The following is a 17891-nucleotide window of genomic DNA, read 5'->3' as shown; positions in this document are numbered from 1 at the left end:
ACTTTGGGCAATCAAGAGAGGGTGACTGGGATGGAGGTTCCTTCAGGAGCAGACAGGCTGGACAGATCAAAAACGATGACTACACTGCATGTTTTCCTAAGGGGCTCTGGACCCCTGAGGAGAGACCGCTAGCCCAGGCTGCCCCAGCAGGGGTGAGTCAGGTTTAGGGGCAAGATGGCAGGGAAGAAGGGTGTCAGAGGCGAGGGAGCAACACGTGTGGAGGTCCAGAGGCTCACAGAACACACAGACAGGGGCAGGGAGGGAGAAGCAGAAAGAAAGACAGGACCATGCCTTCCTGGAAAGGCCTCTGGTCTAAATGGGCAGAGAAAGCCGGGGGCTCAGGGGAACTAAAGCAGGGTGAGAGACCCCTGGGGGCTAGAGTGACCAAAGAATACTTCCTGGAAGCGGCAAAGAATATTGCCTAGAAGGATGCAGAGGATGTGTGTTCTCTCCTCGGGGAGGAAGTAGGTGGGCACCCCCAATGATTGATTCAGATTCCAAAGAGTCAGGGAGTGGGGTACAAAGAGCAGCCTGTGCCATGAGGCCAACCACCTATCCTCCACCTTCCAGACAGAGACAATATAAGCATCCCTCCCTACCTCCGCCACAGGGAGGCCAAGAAGAATGGATCCCTACTCTAAGCCAGGCACTGCCACACTCACTGAGCGCTTTCTGTACCAGGGCTGGTGCTCAGGGTCTCACCCACAGTGACTCATCCAACCCTCAGAATGCCCACCCCCATAGAGTTAACATTATGCCCATTTTACAGGCCAAGAATTCCAGGCACAGAGGTCAAGTGACTTGCCCAAGGCCAGAGATCTGAACCAGGCAGTGTAGCTCCAAAGCCAAAGCCCTACACGTTGCTCCACAGTGTCTCAGTCTAGTGAGACTGGGGAGGCGTTATGCCAGTGGGGCTTCGGCAGGGGTGGGGCGAAGGCTCCTCTTCAAGGTCACCAAATGACCTTGTGGGCTCACCGAGGAAGTTCAGTCTTAGAGCAATGGTCACTCCCCTCTGTGCAGACATCTGGGCTCCCATGGCAGCCTCACAGGAGGGGTGGAGGGGCGGTGTGGAAAGCAGGGTCTTTCTCCTGCCTCAGCGCTGGGTCAGAGACTCACAGGCTCAAACACCAGCTCCACAACCACACGCTGTGCATCCTTGGGCCATCCTTGGGCAAATACCTGTACCTCTGTGGGCCTCCACTCCCTCACTGGCTCCCACCTGTCTATAATTGTGAGTATTTAACAAGACATACAGGTAAAGGGCTTATGACTCCAATGCCTAGCAGAATAAGTGCTAAATAAATGGTAGCTGCTATTAATTATTACTGACGTTACCATCTTATCATCTACATCATCATCTTTCTTGTTAGTGTCATTTCATACTGTGGCTTTTATCACCTAGGAAATCTGAAGACCATTCAGCATCTGAAGCTCAGAATTCTCTCAAAACCAAAGAGAAGGAAGAAATGGGCCTGCTTTTCCCCTTCCCTCTCCTATCTATACTCAGCAGAGGGCAGCAAACAGGAACCATCCAAAGATAAGAGAGAGGAGAGAGACACATGGAGAGAAAGCTACACACTCATAAATACACACCCACCCACCACAGCAAGTGGAATTGTTTAGCTTCCAAAGTATGAACACTCCGCCTCCTCCAGCTAAGAAGGGCCAGGCAGAAAAAAAGTCGAAGCTGAAGAGACAGAAGTTCTTTTTCAGCTTGAGACAAATTTTCAATGAACTGCCTTTGAATGGGGGGTGTGGGAGCGGGGGAGAGGGACAGCTCTCAGAACACCGGTGAGGGGAAAGGAAGGCGGCAGCAGGACTCATAAGATTAAATAAAAGCAGCTTTTAACTGCTCCTTATCTTAACCCTCCGCTTACCCTGTGCTGGAAGCATTTGCGCCCGGGCTTTCCCCAGGAGGACACTGAGGCCCACAGAGTGAATCATCTCAGCCAGGGGGTGGCAGAGCTGGGATGACAATACGGACCTCCAGACTGCAGGTTCAGTAACTAAAACTGAGTCCAAGATGGCAGAGAGGTTTTATCTCAAGGCCCAGGTCTGATGCCCAGCAGTGACTGCCCGGGACACTGTGTCAGCAGGATTCTGGAGTGGACATTTGTTGGCTTCATCCCTAGATTTCATTTCCCCTCCTCCCCATGACAGCATCCAGATTTTTCTGCTGGAAACTGCTCTTCCTATGATTTGGGTGGCCTGACCTCACCCCTAGCTGCAGGGTGGGTTAGGTCAATCAGCATAGCTCATCCTCCTGACAAGTGTGAATGGTTAGATCCAAACTGGGCCAATAACACCTAAGGAGTCTTGCTAGAGTTTATAGGAAACAAGTTTCCACTCTCTTATAAAGAAGCTACCAGAAGAAGCAGACTCTCTCCTGTAGGATCTGGGTGTGGATACGAGGTGAGAAAGAGCTACAACCATTTCTTGCTACCTTGGGGGCTCAGTCTACGATGTGAACCTCTAGATCATACCACACCTGAAGTCTACTGCAGTTAGAGGAGTTAATATATTCCCTTACTCAGTTCAGCCTGCGTGGCTTAATTCCTTCTGTTAACTGCAACTGAGAGAATCTGAGGTGGCTCTTAGACTCAGATTGGCTCTGTCTGCCATGGGGAGCAGTAATGGTGCCACATGCTATGCATCCTTTTAACTCCTCTATTGCCCTGCTGGATCCCACTGCCACCTTAAAATTTAATACATTTCACTTGCTTTAAAACTGTAAAAATTCAGAAAGAAAATTTACAAAAATAGATCTGCAAAAAAGCCCGGTAAGTTCCAGCAGATAATCGGTCTCAATACGTACTGGCCTCCAAAACTGGGAGTGATAATCTTGGCTCATGAGGCATATAATCGTAGAGAAGGATCAAATATTAGGATGTGAAGGGAAAAAACATGCATGGTTAAACAGAGCAAGAACCTGGAGAAGAACTGGGCTCTGGTCTGCCTCCCTCCCTCAGAGAACTGATTTCCCCTCTCCTGGGCCTCAGTTTCCGTATCTACTACATGAGGGGCTTGGACTAGATAACTTCTGTAGCACCCTTCCTGCTCTGACACGCATAGATCCTATAGCAAACACGTTCTGACTGTCTTTCAAGTGCCAAGGCTTAAGCTATGTGCTAGAAGAGGATGTGGTTTCTACTCTAAGACATTTCCGCGAGGAGAGGCCACGATGCACTCCTTAGCCACAGGAAATCAGGCATGTATAGGCTACCTCCTTTCCTGGGCACGAGGACAATGGTTCTCTGAGAAGCAGGAATCAAATTATTTAAGTCTTCCTGGGGGCATCGGGGGCAAGGGGGCATCAGCTCTTCCCTTGCTGGCTCTGACACATACATGACATACAGTCAGATATATGCACAATACAGAGCCCACTGCAAACACCTTGTGAGCATTTAGCTGCCACGGGACACATTTCTGGCTGCCAAGTTTGCCTCAGGGTGTCTTTTAGTGATGAGATCCTGATGCCATCTCTGTGTAAGAGCTGACTGCGGACAAGGTACAATTAGCAAGCAAGATGGTTATCCTTTAAATGGGCCGTTGCTTTTACGTTCCTGATTCCATTCTTTGTTATCATGTCACTGGAGCCAACAGATTAAAGGCTGAACACAGCCTGAGAGAAGGCATTGGAGTATAAACATATCCCTAAGTAGTGGTCTCATCACAAGGTAGATATGGAGGCCTGTTTAAACACACTTCTGCTATCCAGGCCTTTCCAACACAAGCTTCCAAACTCACAGAACCCCAGGATGCTGGAGTTGGGAAAGTCCTAACAAAGTATCTATCCCCTACACTGCAAATAAGATTCAACATGCCATTAACTCCACTTGAGTAGCAGTGTTGAGAAACAGTCGGAGGCCAAGTTTGGGCTTTGAGGGAAAGTGACTGATTAGCAATGTCTGCCCTGGCCAGGGGAGCGGAAGCACTCTTCTGACACACATTTACCTTTCACCTTCTGAATCTAAGCCCTCACTTCACAGGTGGAGAATCTAAGGCCCAGAGGGGTTAAACCACTTTCCTGAGGTCACACAGTGAGTTCAGGGCAAGAGAGTAATAAACTAAAACCCAGGCCTCTGTTCCCAGACCTTTCTCAGTTGGGCTCCCTAGGAAACTGCAAGCCTAGGATGAAAAAAGAATGCAGGAAGTCAGATTTGCTCAGGTAAATCAACAACCCTTCCCCAGTGGCATCAGATTTCAGTTGGGCAAGCAGACAGAGAAGTGATTAGCAATCTAAAGTATCCCAACCCCTCTGTAGAAAATTAAACAAATCATTCCATGGCTACATTTCTGTAGTACTCAACTTTCTGATGGGCCAGCCTCTGCCACCAGGAAGAATAAAAAAACGGGGCAGGGGGAGGGAAGTATTGATTTCTGGATGTTCTAAGAATAAAGTTCAGCTCTGAAACAATGAGAAAAACTCTTGATATTTGAAAATTAAAGTCGTTGGTATTCCATTATCCCACCAATTTCTATTGCATGCTTGCTATTACCCAATGAAGTCATTTTCACAAGAGATTATGGCTTGGAAATGGGGAGGCACTGTGTCACATTTCTTTAACACGTTTTTGATAGCCAGTTCCCAAGCCTGGAATATGAAACAGACCAGAGAATTAAACCAAGCTGTTAAGCAGATTGGGACTAGAAATGAGAGGCAACCCCCAAATTAAAATGAAGGTGGCTTCAAGACTGGCTTTTCTTGCTTGGTTTTGCAACTTTCCAAGAAGCCAGCTGTCCGACCAGATGAATGCTCAAATCCTTGAAGCTTTATGTGTCCTTTACAAATCAGCTTCCCTACCCAGCTCCAGTAGGACACTAAGCATAAGCTAGCATAAGTTACACAGACTTACGTTCTAGCAGATGATAAACCCTCTGAATTTAAAATCCTGTATTCTTTTTTGTTTGTTTGTTTGTTTGTTTGTTTGCTGTACGCGGGCCTCTCACTGTTGTGGCCTCTCCCGTTGCGGAGCACAGGCTCCGGACACGCAGGCTCAACGGCCATGGCTCACGGGCCCAGCCGCTCCGCGGCACGTGGGATCCTCCCGGACCGGGGCACGAACCCGCGTCCCCTGCATCGGCAGGCGGACTCTCAACCACTGCGCCACCAGGGAAGCCCAAAATCCTGTATTCTTTAATCCAGTGGAGAAATCAAGGAGTTAAAGGACTAAAACAGTGAGTATGTTACCATCAAGGAAACTTCTCTCAAATCCACAAGGAATATAGTTTTCATTTGGATAAAATCCTGTTGTCTGACTTCCCTCCAGAGCCTCTGCAGTTATTTCTACTCGAAAGATCAATGAGGTGCTCTGGGATAATTCTCGACAATTACAGGAGTGACAAGCTGAGCTCAGAACTGGTCAGCCCTGTCAAAGAAGCTCTGTGTGCTTGAGATGCCAGATTCCCCAGACAGCAGCCTGATGTGGTACGTGCACGTTCCAGCGCCCTGGGATGAGGGATGGAACACCAGCACTCTGAGAAGTCAGCCTCCTCCCTTGAGGCCAACTGACATTCAAAAGGACTCGAGGCCAAGCCTAGTGCTGTGCATCTGCAGGAAAGTGAAACAAAAAGGGGCTGTGTGGAAATTTGGCAGGGTGCTCCTGAAAGGCAGCAGATGAATGCTGAATCCTATGGCACCTAGAAGAGCTGATCGTTGGGGAAACAGCTCCATTCTACTGCTCCCAGGAGGCTAAGATATTTTCTTTAAAGCAAGGATCATCAGTTGGCACCCCCTACCACCACCACCAAACCCTTTTACCACTTCTTTCTCCTCTTCCCCTTCATGATATTCCAGAGAAAAAGAAATGAACAAGAACTAGACCTTCCCAGATGAGCCTCTCTGTCCATTTCAGTTAAGGGCTCCGAGCAGCGCCCAGCTGTTGCTCCCCTCTCTCTCTGCCCAAAAGGCTGCCCTATTCCATCAATCCCCTCTTGTGCAAGTGACTAATTTACTTTGAAAGCTCAGGCCAAACTGGCAGTTAACCTTGACCTTCTCTCTACACATCTGGGTCTATAGAAAATGAAAATCAGGATTTCTCTGGCATCCACAGCAAATGAAATACGAGGGCTTTCTCCAGGCAGAGGCAGAATGTCAGGAGCTTTTTCAGAACTGGCTACAGCTATTCCAAAGGAGAGTCTGCACTTGGGCAGGACAATGCCCCCTTGATCTGGGGCTGTGTCCAGTAAGGAGTCCTCACAGCTAGGGATGCTACAAGGGGCTCCTGCCTCAGGAAAGGAAAAAGAAGTGGCCATTGTCCTCCACATTGGTTCACTGACGGTATCACAGAAAGCTGGAGCTGGACCAGTAACCACATTTTACAGATGGAGAAAGGGAGGCTCAGAGAGGGAGATGGGAGGTGGTCAAGGACACACACAGCAAGTTAATAGTAAAGCTGAGGACAGAACCCTGAACTCCTGACCCTGATGCTAGTACAGGGTGGGAACAGATTTCATGAAGGAAAAGCCCATATAGATACAGAATTTGAGAGGTGTCGAAGACAGCTGTCAGGGTTTGAACCAGGGGTTTAGGAAAGGAGTTGGGGCCTTACTTTCTACCAAAAGGATTAACCAGGTCCTCCAGGATGGTTTGCAACAATTACCAGAATGACAGGCTGCCCTGAAACTGGTCAGCCCTGTCGCAAAGAGCCCTCTGTACTCAAGACAGCAGCCTGATCCTGGGAAGAGAAAGGAAAACCATCCAAAGTCAACCTCTTCCCTTATCCGGCCGACCACCTGTCAAGTTCAACCCTGATGCACAACTTACCCACTTTCCATGGGACCGAGCAATCCCACAAGAGAACCTGAAATGTCCCACTGTGTGAAACAGTTCATGCATATATAGCCTCACTGGCACCTAGGAGCCAGGACAGTAGGAGTGATGTGACAGAGCTTTTGCTATCAGTCTACGTGTCCTCCTCCCTCCCTCCCTCCCTCCCTCTCACACACACACACGCACACGCACACACACACACACACAGAAATGTACATAGGTGAGTTCAGAGGAGGCAAAAATAATTAAGATCTCAGTCTTGGCTGCAAGAAACACAACAGCTAATCAGCCTGGACAAGTTCAGAAGGGGTCATGGGTACTCTGAGAAGGGCCAGGGGAAGCATCTGATGTTCTATCCTCAGAGCACTGGGCACAAATAGCCTCTGGGGAATTTGAGGGTTCTCCCACCACAGCCCCCACTTCTGGATTCCCAGAAAGTCAAAAGCAGCAGGCCCCTCAAAGACCAGGAGCTCCACCACCATCCCCCAGAGCCTGAAGCTCCAAGGAGAGCGTGATCCTTGCATCCTCCGAGGAATCCACAGGATCTGGGAAAGAAAGACGGCTGGGAAAGAAGGAGGGTGGAGAGAAAGAAGGCCCAGGTGTCTCTCTGGGCAGATGGGTAAACAAGAAAAGGAGCTGACCTGAGTAGGAAACATCGCGATCAGCAGGTGGGAAAAGCGGGAAAGACCTGGACACCAAACAGAAGGACCAACATCTCCAGAAGAAGAAGTCATCCTGGGATACAGGGCTGTAGGATCCTCCAAAAGAGAGGGATGCTGGAAGAGGTGAGGGGACACCAGACAGGGACAGAAAAGAGGATGGTAACCTATGGTAAGAAACAGACCATCACACTGGGCATCAGTTGGTTCGGTTTCCGAATAGCGTAGGACAAGTTCTATCCTTCCCTGAGCCTCAATTTTCCCATCTAAAACAATGGGAAGAACCGAGGAGTCTCTGGACCTGACTCTGACGAGGCAGACAGGGGCCAATGAAGGAAGGAACCGAAGGCCAGATGTGAATTCAGGAAGAGCGTGTTTCCAACTGCATGGCAGCTGGGGGACTCACCTGTCCGGCCGCCGGGGCCACCGCTGCTCCGGATCCCCCGGGCGTGCCGTCGGGCTGCCGCTCGCGGTACAGCGCCCAGAGCCCCACGTTGGGCAGAAAGACCAGGGCCGCCAGCACCAGCGCCACCGCCTGCAGAAGCCGCTTCTCCTTCCGCCTCATCGGGGCCGGTCAGCCCCGCCGCGCCCCGCCGGCCCCGCCGCGCCGCCCCCAGCTCCGCGCGTCCGCCCGTCCGCCCGGCGGCGGCAGTACCTCAGCGAAGAGAAGCGACCGCGGCGCCGGCCCCGCTCCAACTCCGCGGCACTTCCGCCGCTCACAGGCCGGGGAGCCGGACTCCGCCACCGCGCCGCCACCGCAGGGGGGTGTCGCCGCCAACACCGCCGCCCTCTAGTCCTGCCGAGCCGCGCGTCCCACCCCGCCTCCTCGGGGTCGGCTGCCGAGAGCCATACGCCGCGAGCCGCGGCCTTCTCGCTGCTCTTTCTGCTCCGCTCGGACGCGGCGAGGGCCCAGTGCAGACCGATCCCCCCTCTCGGGCCGCGATGGTACGGCCCGCTCCTCCGCTGCTCCCCCGCCCGCGGGAGCTTTGCGAAAGTCGGGGAGTTGGCAAGTTGGGCGCTAAGTGGTGTGGGCTGGGACGCGCTCCCAGGGACCCCAAAGTCCCGCCCGGCCACTTCGGCCCCGGACTCCAGCCGAGAGTTTTCGGGCTCCCCAGGGATATGCAAATCGTGCTGGAGCCCGGCCGGACACTCCGCGCCTGGGAGTAGGACTGTGACTTCCTACCCCCAGAGCGTCGGTCCCGAGGACCTGCGGACCTCCTTTGCCCCCCGGGCCTCGGCGTTCCCAGGCGGGAAAAGGAGCCGCGGCTGCGCTGCACGCGCGAGGTTCTGTGGGGCGGACCCTGGTTTTCTTCCCTCCGAATTCCTGGCAGTAGGTGTGAATGCCCTCTGTAAACTGGGGGGTGCTGTCCCCCGCCACCTGTCTGTTGTCCCTGCCAGCCGGCGGGGAGGTGCCCGGAGCTTCTCTGCAGGACTTTTTCTCGCGCGAATACAGCCTCCTTGGAGTTGGAATGCCCTCCAGTCCTACGTGTGCCTCTGGGCACTCAGCTCACGGAGCCCTTTCTCGAAACCTTTTGTCGGTTCTTATCTCCCCTTCAGCTACTCAGCAAACTGTGCCAGGCACCGGGATGAAATGACAACAGGCTCGAGCCCTGACATCCGGGAGCAGAAACATTAAACACATAATCGCATTAGACAAGCGAATGTGTCTATAACCGTGGTGAAGGTTCTGAGGAAGTCGGGCCGTCTGGGCTCTGCGGACGGACCGCCAAGGGGCCCGCCTCCGATGGCGATGCCTTTGGCTCCTACAATGCTCTTCACTTAATTGCTTCCTCTCTGATGCCGAGGGACGACGCGCCCTCTTGGATGCCTTCCTTTTTGCCATCCCCACATGCGTTCTCTTGATTCTCTGGGTCTCCAGCCCAGCCGCTGACCCCCGTGCCCGGCTAGCTGCTAGCCCCCCAGCCTTGGACCAGCATCCTGACGAGTCCTGCTTCCCAGTTCTTCCAGCTCCAGGGTGAGCAATGGAGATTCAGTTTTCTGCAGTCATAGCTCGGATCTTGACATCTGCTACAAAACCTTCAAAACTCCCATCTTTGGACTTCCCTGGTGGCGCAGTGGTTAAGAATCCGCCTGCCAATGTAGGGGACACAGGTTCGAGCCCTGGTCCTGGAAGATCCCACATGCCGCAGAGCAACTAAGCCCGCGAGCCACAACTACTGAAGCCCCCGGACCTAGAGCCCATGCTCCGCATCAAGAGAAGCCACCGCGATGAGGAGCCCGGGCACCACAGTGAAGAGTAGCCCCCACTCCCCGCAACTAGAGAAAGCCTGCATGCAAGGAAGACCCAACACAGACATTAATTAATTAATTAATTTAAAAAAAACCAACTCCCATCACCTAGGCTAGAGCTGATCAAACATTCTCTCCTGCTTTCTGCCCTGCCAGTTGCTGGCTGTTTTCCTTCATGTGCTGTGGACCACGCAGCTCCTTCCACCCAGAAAGCCTTCTCTTCTCCATCTCTGTCGGTGGAAACCTGGTCCATCCTTCTATGTCTAGTTGAACTGCCACCTCCTCCATGAAGTCCTCCAAAACTCCTCCTCAAGGGGCTGCTGTCTTTGGATTTGTCACAGTAGTGCTTACCTTTTATTGAAATACTTACTCTATGCCAGGCACCATGTTAAACCCTTGGCAAGCGTTACCTCTTTTAATGCTCACAGTTACTCTGAGGTAAATGCTTTTCTTATCCTTGTTTGCAAGTGAGATTCAGATTAAAGCAAGCTGCAGCCAGAATGCTCCTGGTTTAACAAAGATCAGGTAAGATCATCCCTCTGCTCAAATCCCTCCAATGGCTTCGCATCTTCCACTGGATTCCTAGAAGGAACTACAAGGTCCTACAAGGCTATTTATGAACAGCCCTCACCCTTTAGTCTCTTCATTGTGCCCCAGCCCACTGGCCTTCTTCCTGTTCCTCAGAGCACACCAGGCACATTCCTGCCTCTTGGCCTTTGCACTTGATATTACCACTGCCTAGAATACCCACTCTTCCATCGCTAGATCCTAGTCCTATGCCTTTTTAAATTCTTTTATTGTGATAAAAATACCATTTTAACCATTCAGTGGCATTAAGTACATTCACATTGTTGTGCAGCCATCACCTCTCTCCATTTCTAGAACTTTTTCATCTTCCCAACCTGAAACTCTGTACCCGTTTAACACTAACTCCCCAATTCCCACCCCTGCTCCATTCCCCTCAACCCCTGGTAACCACCCACCATTCTGTTTTCTGTCTTTACAAATTTGACTATTGTAGGTACTCCATATAAGTGGAATCATACAATATTTGACCTTTTGTGTCTGGCTTATTTCACTTAGCATAATGTTTTCAAGATTCATCCATGTTGTAGCATGTGTCAGAATTTTACTCTTTTTTAAGATTGAATAATATTCCATTGCATATATATACGTATTTTGCTTATCCATTCATCCATGGATGAACATTTGGATTATTTTCACCTTTTTGGCTATGGTGAATAATACTGCACTGAATAGCCTGTGGTTTTTATCCTGCAGTTGCTGTAGTGTTTCTGTAATTGAATTTCCATCCGGTCTCTTTTTTTTTTTTTTGCGGTACGCGAGCCTCTCACTGTTGTGGCCTCTCCCGTTGCGGAGCACGGGCTCCGGACGCGCAGGCTCAGCGGCCATGGCTCACGGGCCCAGCCGCTCCGCGGCATGTGGGATCTTCCCAGACCGGGGCACGAACCCGTGTCCCCTGCATCGGCAGGCGGACTCTCAACCACTGCGCCACCAGGGAAGCCCCATCCGGTCTCTTTGACAAAAGTGGAAGTTTATAGAGGGAAAAACAATGTGGCAACACTTTCATGCACCTCCACAGCACCACACACAGTACTAGAGACAGTAGCTAGAGTGGTCCGTTTACAAACACGAGGCTTGTTCTGCTCCTGGGAACTGGCCTATGACTTCCCTTCAAGTTAGAATAGTCTATGAGTATCCTTACCACAACCCATGAGGCCCTCAGTGATCTGGCCTGACTTCTAGATTGTGCCCTCTCTCCTTCCCTTCTAGTTACACTGATTTTATTGCTATATTCCTCAAATGCACCAGGTTGGTAATGGTCTCAGGGCCTTTGCAAATTTGCTGTGCCATTGCATCTCTTCCTCTAAACCTTTGCGTGCTTCTCTCCCTGCCATCTCTCAGGAACCAAATCAAATGTTCTTTAGAGAGAGCTTCCCTCACCAGCTGATCTATCGATAGAATACCAGAGATCGCCTCCATCATCTCCTTTTGCTTGATTTTTCTTCAGAACAGGTATCATTTTTGGTTTTCCTCTCTGGAATGTGAGCTCCAAGCAAGGAGGAACTTTGTAATTTTTTGTCTTCTGCATTATGCCCTGCCTCTGCTAGCATACACTTCTCTTTTTGTGAATCAGAAAACTGGTGCTCCTTCTAGATTGAGGAATTTGAAAAAAGGGTGCCCATCTCCCCCTGGGCCAAAGCAGAGCTAGCGGCGCCAGCGCACATGTATTTCAGATCCTACTCCTGCTCTACCATATGAAGCTAAGCTGTGGCTTCTTCTAGGCCTGGAACACAGTAGGTGCTAAATAATTACCAGTTGAGCGAAGTATAGCAGCTGAGGTCATGTATGGGAAAATCTTCCGTGTCTCTCTCCTCCCCACCCCTTCCAGCTCCCAGGAGGATCCTGCACAAAATTGGATTTGAGCTGTTTCTTATGTCTTACCTGAGTGACTTGTTGATCAAAGCTGCACACCAGCCGGTTCAGTCCTCAACAGAAACTCTAGCCCATGAACCCAGCTTTAGTCTCAGGGGTGCACTGGGCATGGGGTGGTGGGGCCCGGGGTTGGGTGTGAGGGATCCTCTCCATGCTGTATCTCACACACCAAGACAATACCATTGGAGACATGTGAGCAGCACGTGAGCGCAGGCTGTTTTCCTGGGAAAACTGATCTAGTCATCAACTGAAATTGAACAAGAAATGTTGCTTTCATACCCAGACAAAACTGTAATTCGAAAGGATACATGCATCCCTATGTTCATAGCAGCACTATTCACAATAGCCAGGACATGGAAACAACCTCAATGTCCGTAGACAGAGGAATGGATAAAGAAGATGTGGCACATATACACAATGGAATATTACTCAGCCATAAAAATAGAATGAAATAATGCCATTTGCAGCAACATGGATGGACCTAGAGATTATCATACTAAGTGAAGTAAGAAAGACACAAATACCATATATCACTTATAGGTGGAATCTAAAATACGACACAAATGAACACATCTACGAGACAGAAACAGACTCACAGACAAAGACAACAGACTTGTGGCTGCCGGGGGTAGGGGGTGGGGGAGGATGGATTGGGAGTTTGGGATGTAAACTAGTATATATAGGATGGATAAACAACTAGGTCCTACTGTATAGTACAGGGAACTATACTCAATATCCTGTGATAAACCACAATGGAAAAGAATATATGTGTATAACTGAGTCACTTTGCTGTACAGCAGAAATTAACACAACATTGTAAATCAACTGTACTTCAATAAAATTTTTTAAAAAATAAAAATTTTTTAAATTTTTAATAAAAAAATAAAAAGAAATGTTGCTTTCAGAATGAGCCGTTCTAGGCCTATTGTGGGCATTAAATGAGATAATTCGCATAAAGGGCTTACCGCAGATGCTGGCCTAATGTAACTAGTAACTGTGGGTGAAGTAAAAGTCCACCACCCATAAGAGCACCAAGGAGGGATGAACAAGATTTCAGCTGCATGGCAAAAACCTCCACCTCTGGCCTGAGCCTCTCCGATCTCATCTGTCACGTTCCTTGTCACTCCCTCCAAGCCAGCCACACCCACCTTCTTCCTGGTCCTTGAATGCATTATGCTCATTCCAGGCCCAAGGCCTCTCTGCCAGGAATGCTGTTTCCCCAGATCTTCCTCCACTGTTGCTCTCTCTCAGGTTTCAGATCTCAGCTTAAACATCCTCTCCTCACAGAGACCCTCCCTGACCACCCACCCAAAGTGCTCTCTTCTGTACTTTCCATCTTGCTGTGTTCTCTTCATAATGCATATCCCTCTTGGTCCTAGTCTTACGCATTTGCTTGTTGACTTGTTTATTATTGAGCTCCTCCAAATAGAAGGTCAGCTGCATGGGGCTGAGATCTCAACTGATCATTCTTGCTCCGTCCCCACGTCCTGGAACATACGTGCCTGGCACATAGAAAGTGTTTAATGCACGCTTTTGATGAATGGTAAGTATCTCCTCTCTTCCCCCATCTTCCCATCTTTACTTCCTTTTCTTTCTTTTCTTTTCCTTTATTTTTATGATCTGCTTATTGTCTTGCTCACTCTTCAGTTTTCCACTTGTCATGAGTAACAGGCAGACCTTTCAGTCTCCCCAGGACATCCTTCAGCAAGAAGGGTCAATTGGAAGAGAGGCAACAAGACAGGTGCAGGCCATCAGCCTTCCTGATGAGGATACGAAAACCTTTCCTACTAGATGTCCTTACCTTGGCTTGCTCAGTGTGGTTGGCCCCATTTGTCAAGGGCTCTACCCTCTGGCTGGTCTGGCCTAGGCCTGAGCTGAGGGGGTGTGAAAGCGGAATGGATCAGCAAGTCAGGAGGTGTTGGCCTGATAATCAGTCTACCTCTAACACTGTTTAACCTTGGCCAAGTCCCTTAGCTACTCTGAGCCTCAGTTTCCTCATACGTAAAATGAGGATAATCGTGACCCTGTAATGAAATAATTTCCAAGCTGGTGAGAGAGAGAGGTCAGCTTGACTCTCAGGACAACCCAAGAAACTATGAGTGTTGGACTTCTGTGTGTGTGCAAGCCTGAAGCCTTCTTGCTCCTCCTCTTCTTGGAGATTGTCAAGCTTGTCATACACGCTTAGAGAAGCCTGCCTGAGTTCCCTGAACAGAAAAAGCTCCCCTTAGCAGTGCCTTTCCTTAACAGTCACAGTGTTTCCAGTTACAGGGTGATTGATATCTGTGTCTTCCACTGGACTGTGTCCTCCGCTGGACTGTGAGCTCCACTGGCAGAGATCATTTTGTTTTTGTTCATTTGTTTGTTTTCCTCCCCAGCATATCCTCAATGCCTAATACAGTACCTGGCCCAATATAGGTTCTCAACAAACATTTGGGAAACGAATCACTCACCTCTTTAAAACCTGCACTCAGGAAACTCATTAACACTAGTGTCAGTGACCCAAATTGCTCTACCAGGCTGGTCATTTAACAAGGTTCAAACTTCTAAATATAGAGCAAGAGAACCTAAGTCCTGGAGCTGAAATTTCCCCACATGGCTCTGATAAGCCTGGATCAGTCCAGATTTTGCCCTTCCCTTCCTGTGCAGCTTCAGACCTGTCACTCCAATTCTCTGAGCATCACTTTTATCATTAAGGGATCCAGGAATGTATGTGGTAACAGGAATTAGAGCTGTCTAGATAAATATAGAATATGGTTGCATTAAATAAAGCCTTTGAACCAGATGCTTGTTGAGGTCTTTTTTAATTCTAAAATTCTGGGATTCAATCTTGCAAGGTAGGTTGCAAAAGGGGGAGCCAGACATGGTGGTTCAGGCCAGTGTGTGCATTTAGTGGCATTTCAGCTCCTGGTTTGAACAAAAAGAAAGGGTTTGCAGGATGCCTATTTGAAATGACCTCTAGACAGAAAATTGCCTGTCTCTCACTTGGAGTCTACTTTGTCATTTCCACACTGAGATGCCAATTAAACCTATCCTGCCAACTATAAAGGAATGCTATTGAATCAAGACAGTGGAGGCGGAAGGTGCCTCAGGTAGAATACGACGATTTGAAAGCAAACAGAGAAGGCCATACGTCTCAAAGAGCCAATATACTACGTCGTTGGATGGGTACATCTCAGAGTATTAGTCAGAAGGGTCAGATGCACATATCAGATGTAGAGGGAGCCACCCTCCTCCTGGCACTGCCGCTAAAATAAATATAAGGGCTTCCTGTTTAATTACTTTTCATTTTTGCATAAAAGAAGAAAGTTGTACAAAATACAGAGAGGTGGTAGGGTGCAGTGGAAGGGGACTTCCTAGAAGTCTGAGGCTCGTGGAGGAGTGTCATTGTCTGGGGGCACTTCTGTAATATAAAGGGTTGGGTACTCTATAATCCAGTGGTCTTAACCTTGGCTGCACATGGAATCACCTGGGGACCTTTTAAAACTCCGGATGCCCACCCGGCACCCCAGACCAGTTAAGTCAGAACCTCTGGAGGTAGGACTCAGCCATTCCTAGGTGATTCCAAGCTTGAACGAACTACTGGCTTTCGGCTCGAAAACCCTTTTCACGGTTTCCTTTGGTCTAAGCGGCATGTCATTGGATGTTCCACTAGGTGGCACCCTCCAGCAAACTTCAGTGGGTCTGGAGAGGTCTCGTCCTAGTCTAACTTCAGGGAATGAATTTGGAAAGCAAGACTTGGTGGTCTTTACTGGCGACATCTACACTCTTGATGAGAGGCTGAACTTGTTTGTTAACAACTTGCTGGTGAGCGCTGGAGCCACAGAAGGTTAAATTTCGTCCCTGCTAGGAAGCTGAGGCGTGGAGAGGGCACAGCTTCATCCCTTACTACCGGGCTCACTCATTCACCAGTGCACCCTGGTCTCTTCCCCCTAATCAGTCTAACAGGAACACTACCGCCCTCCACTCCCCACCCGCACCTCCCACCCTCGCTCAGAAGTCCTCGATGAGTCCCGTTATGGGCAGTAGTGAACATCTGTTCTTTTTAAATTTATTTTTGGCTGCATTGGGTCTTCCTTGCTGCGTGCAGGCTTTCTCTAGTTGCAGCGAGCAGAGGCTACTTTTTGTTGCAGTGCTTGGGCTTCTCATTGCGGTGGCTTCTCTTGGTGCGGAGCATGGGCTTTAGACGCAAGGGCTTCAATAGTTGTGGCACGGGGCTCCATGGTTGTGGTTTGCAGGCTCCGTAGTTGTGGCACAGGAGTTTAGTTGCTCCGCGGCATGTGGGATCTTCCGGACCAGGGCTCGAACCCATGTCCCCTGCATTGGCAGGTGGGTTCTTAACCACTGCGCCACCAGGGAAGTCCCAACATCTGTTCTTTTAATCTGTTCAGTTAACAACACCCTGATTATTCTTTGGGGATTTACCTTCCTGCATCTCAGCTGGGAGGTTGGATCAGAGCTGACTCCACCCTCAGCTTCTGGCTTAGCCAATCACAGTATGCTCTCTGTTCCTGCTACAGTGATCAGTCCAGGGATGGATACCTGACCTACCCAAGGCAAAATATAATAGAACAATCGCATTTGAATTCTGTGGCTTTTATCAGGATGCAGTGGTCCCTTCCAGACCCACCATGAGGAGTGGACTGGATGTCTTACCCTTGTTCCTCGCCGCCCCAGGGATGCTATATAGCATACATCAGTGGGCTTCCCTGCCTTCTGTCTTCCTGTTGGGGTTAGCCCTTGGAGAGCCAGGGCAGGACACCAAAAAGAGGGAGCAGAGTCAGGTCAGGGTGTCTCTTTTCCCAGCTTCCTTACTGGGATGATGTCACAGGCTGGCTGCGTCCACCACTAAAGACCACAGCTGCTGTCAGGCAGGCCTCCCTCTCTGGATTCTGAGAACTGCCCTCCCCTCCCCCTTCAGGCCAGGGCTGGACAGCACATCACTGATTCTAGCCCCAGGGTACTGCTCTGTTCTTTGTTGTTACCCTATACCCTTCTCATTGTCCTCTTAGTAAACATGCCTCATATTTCCCAGCGTGGGAGAACTATGCATTTTCTGCTGAGACCCTGACTGAATCAAGTGGAGAAGCTTCCAGAGAACCTGAGAACAGCACCAACACAGAGGAAAGTGGAGCTGAGAGATCACCCAGTTACCCAAGCCAACCCGTGATGTCATCCCTGCCTCCACTCAAGCTCACCTCCCACATTCAAACAATTACCTAATAATGCTGATTTTATTGCCTAATACATTTTACATGTATCCCTTCCCCTCTAGGCCTACTATATGAGACATATTTCAGGTGCCTGCAAGAAGAATCCCTGATCAAAACTGTCTACCTCAAATGGCCAAATTCTCTACCTTGTGGACCCTCATCTATGGGCTGGCCCTTGGCCTATGATTTACCTGACCCGGATCAAAAGGATGAGCAGAGCCACTCAGATTCTGTCTCAGAAATTGGAATCAAGTGGCACAGAGGGACGAAGGCAGTTGGTCGTGGTCCCTGAATGTGGAAGTTCAGGCGGCATCAGGGTGGAGATTACTTTTTGGGCACACACAAGGAGAAGTTATGGGGAAGCAGAAGCCATCAATAACACAAGAAATGCATTCGTTCAGAAAAAGAAAATGAGCAGAGGTGCAAGGAATAGAGATGCTAAGAGAGTTAATTATGAAAAATAACCGCCCTGGCTCCTGGCTTCCTAGTTCAAGTCCTTGTTTCTGGGATGCCTGCCCGGATCCGGATCCCTGCCCTAGGGCT

At 49.7% G+C, this 17891-nt stretch overlaps 1 protein-coding gene across 2 annotated transcripts in view; it reads right to left on the bottom strand.

Moving 5' to 3' along the window:
• GALNT10 (polypeptide N-acetylgalactosaminyltransferase 10) overlaps positions 1 to 8115 on the bottom strand; it is a 214490-nt gene extending 206375 nt beyond the window's left edge. For both annotated transcript variants that reach the window (XM_081233306.1, XM_081233307.1), the window contains exon 1: positions 7838 to 8115. In XM_081233306.1, coding sequence (XP_081089432.1) covers positions 7838 to 7996 — 159 coding nt within the window. In that variant the 5' untranslated portion in view covers positions 7997 to 8115. The remainder of the gene's footprint in view (positions 1 to 7837) is intronic.
• Between the last annotated feature and the right edge of the window lie 9776 nt (positions 8116 to 17891).

Source organism: Mesoplodon bidens (genome assembly GCF_964165515.1).
Source record: "Mesoplodon bidens genome assembly, chromosome: 4".
Taxonomy (NCBI): Eukaryota; Metazoa; Chordata; class Mammalia; order Artiodactyla; family Ziphiidae; genus Mesoplodon; species Mesoplodon bidens.
This window is presented reverse-complemented; position numbering and strand designations above follow the sequence as displayed.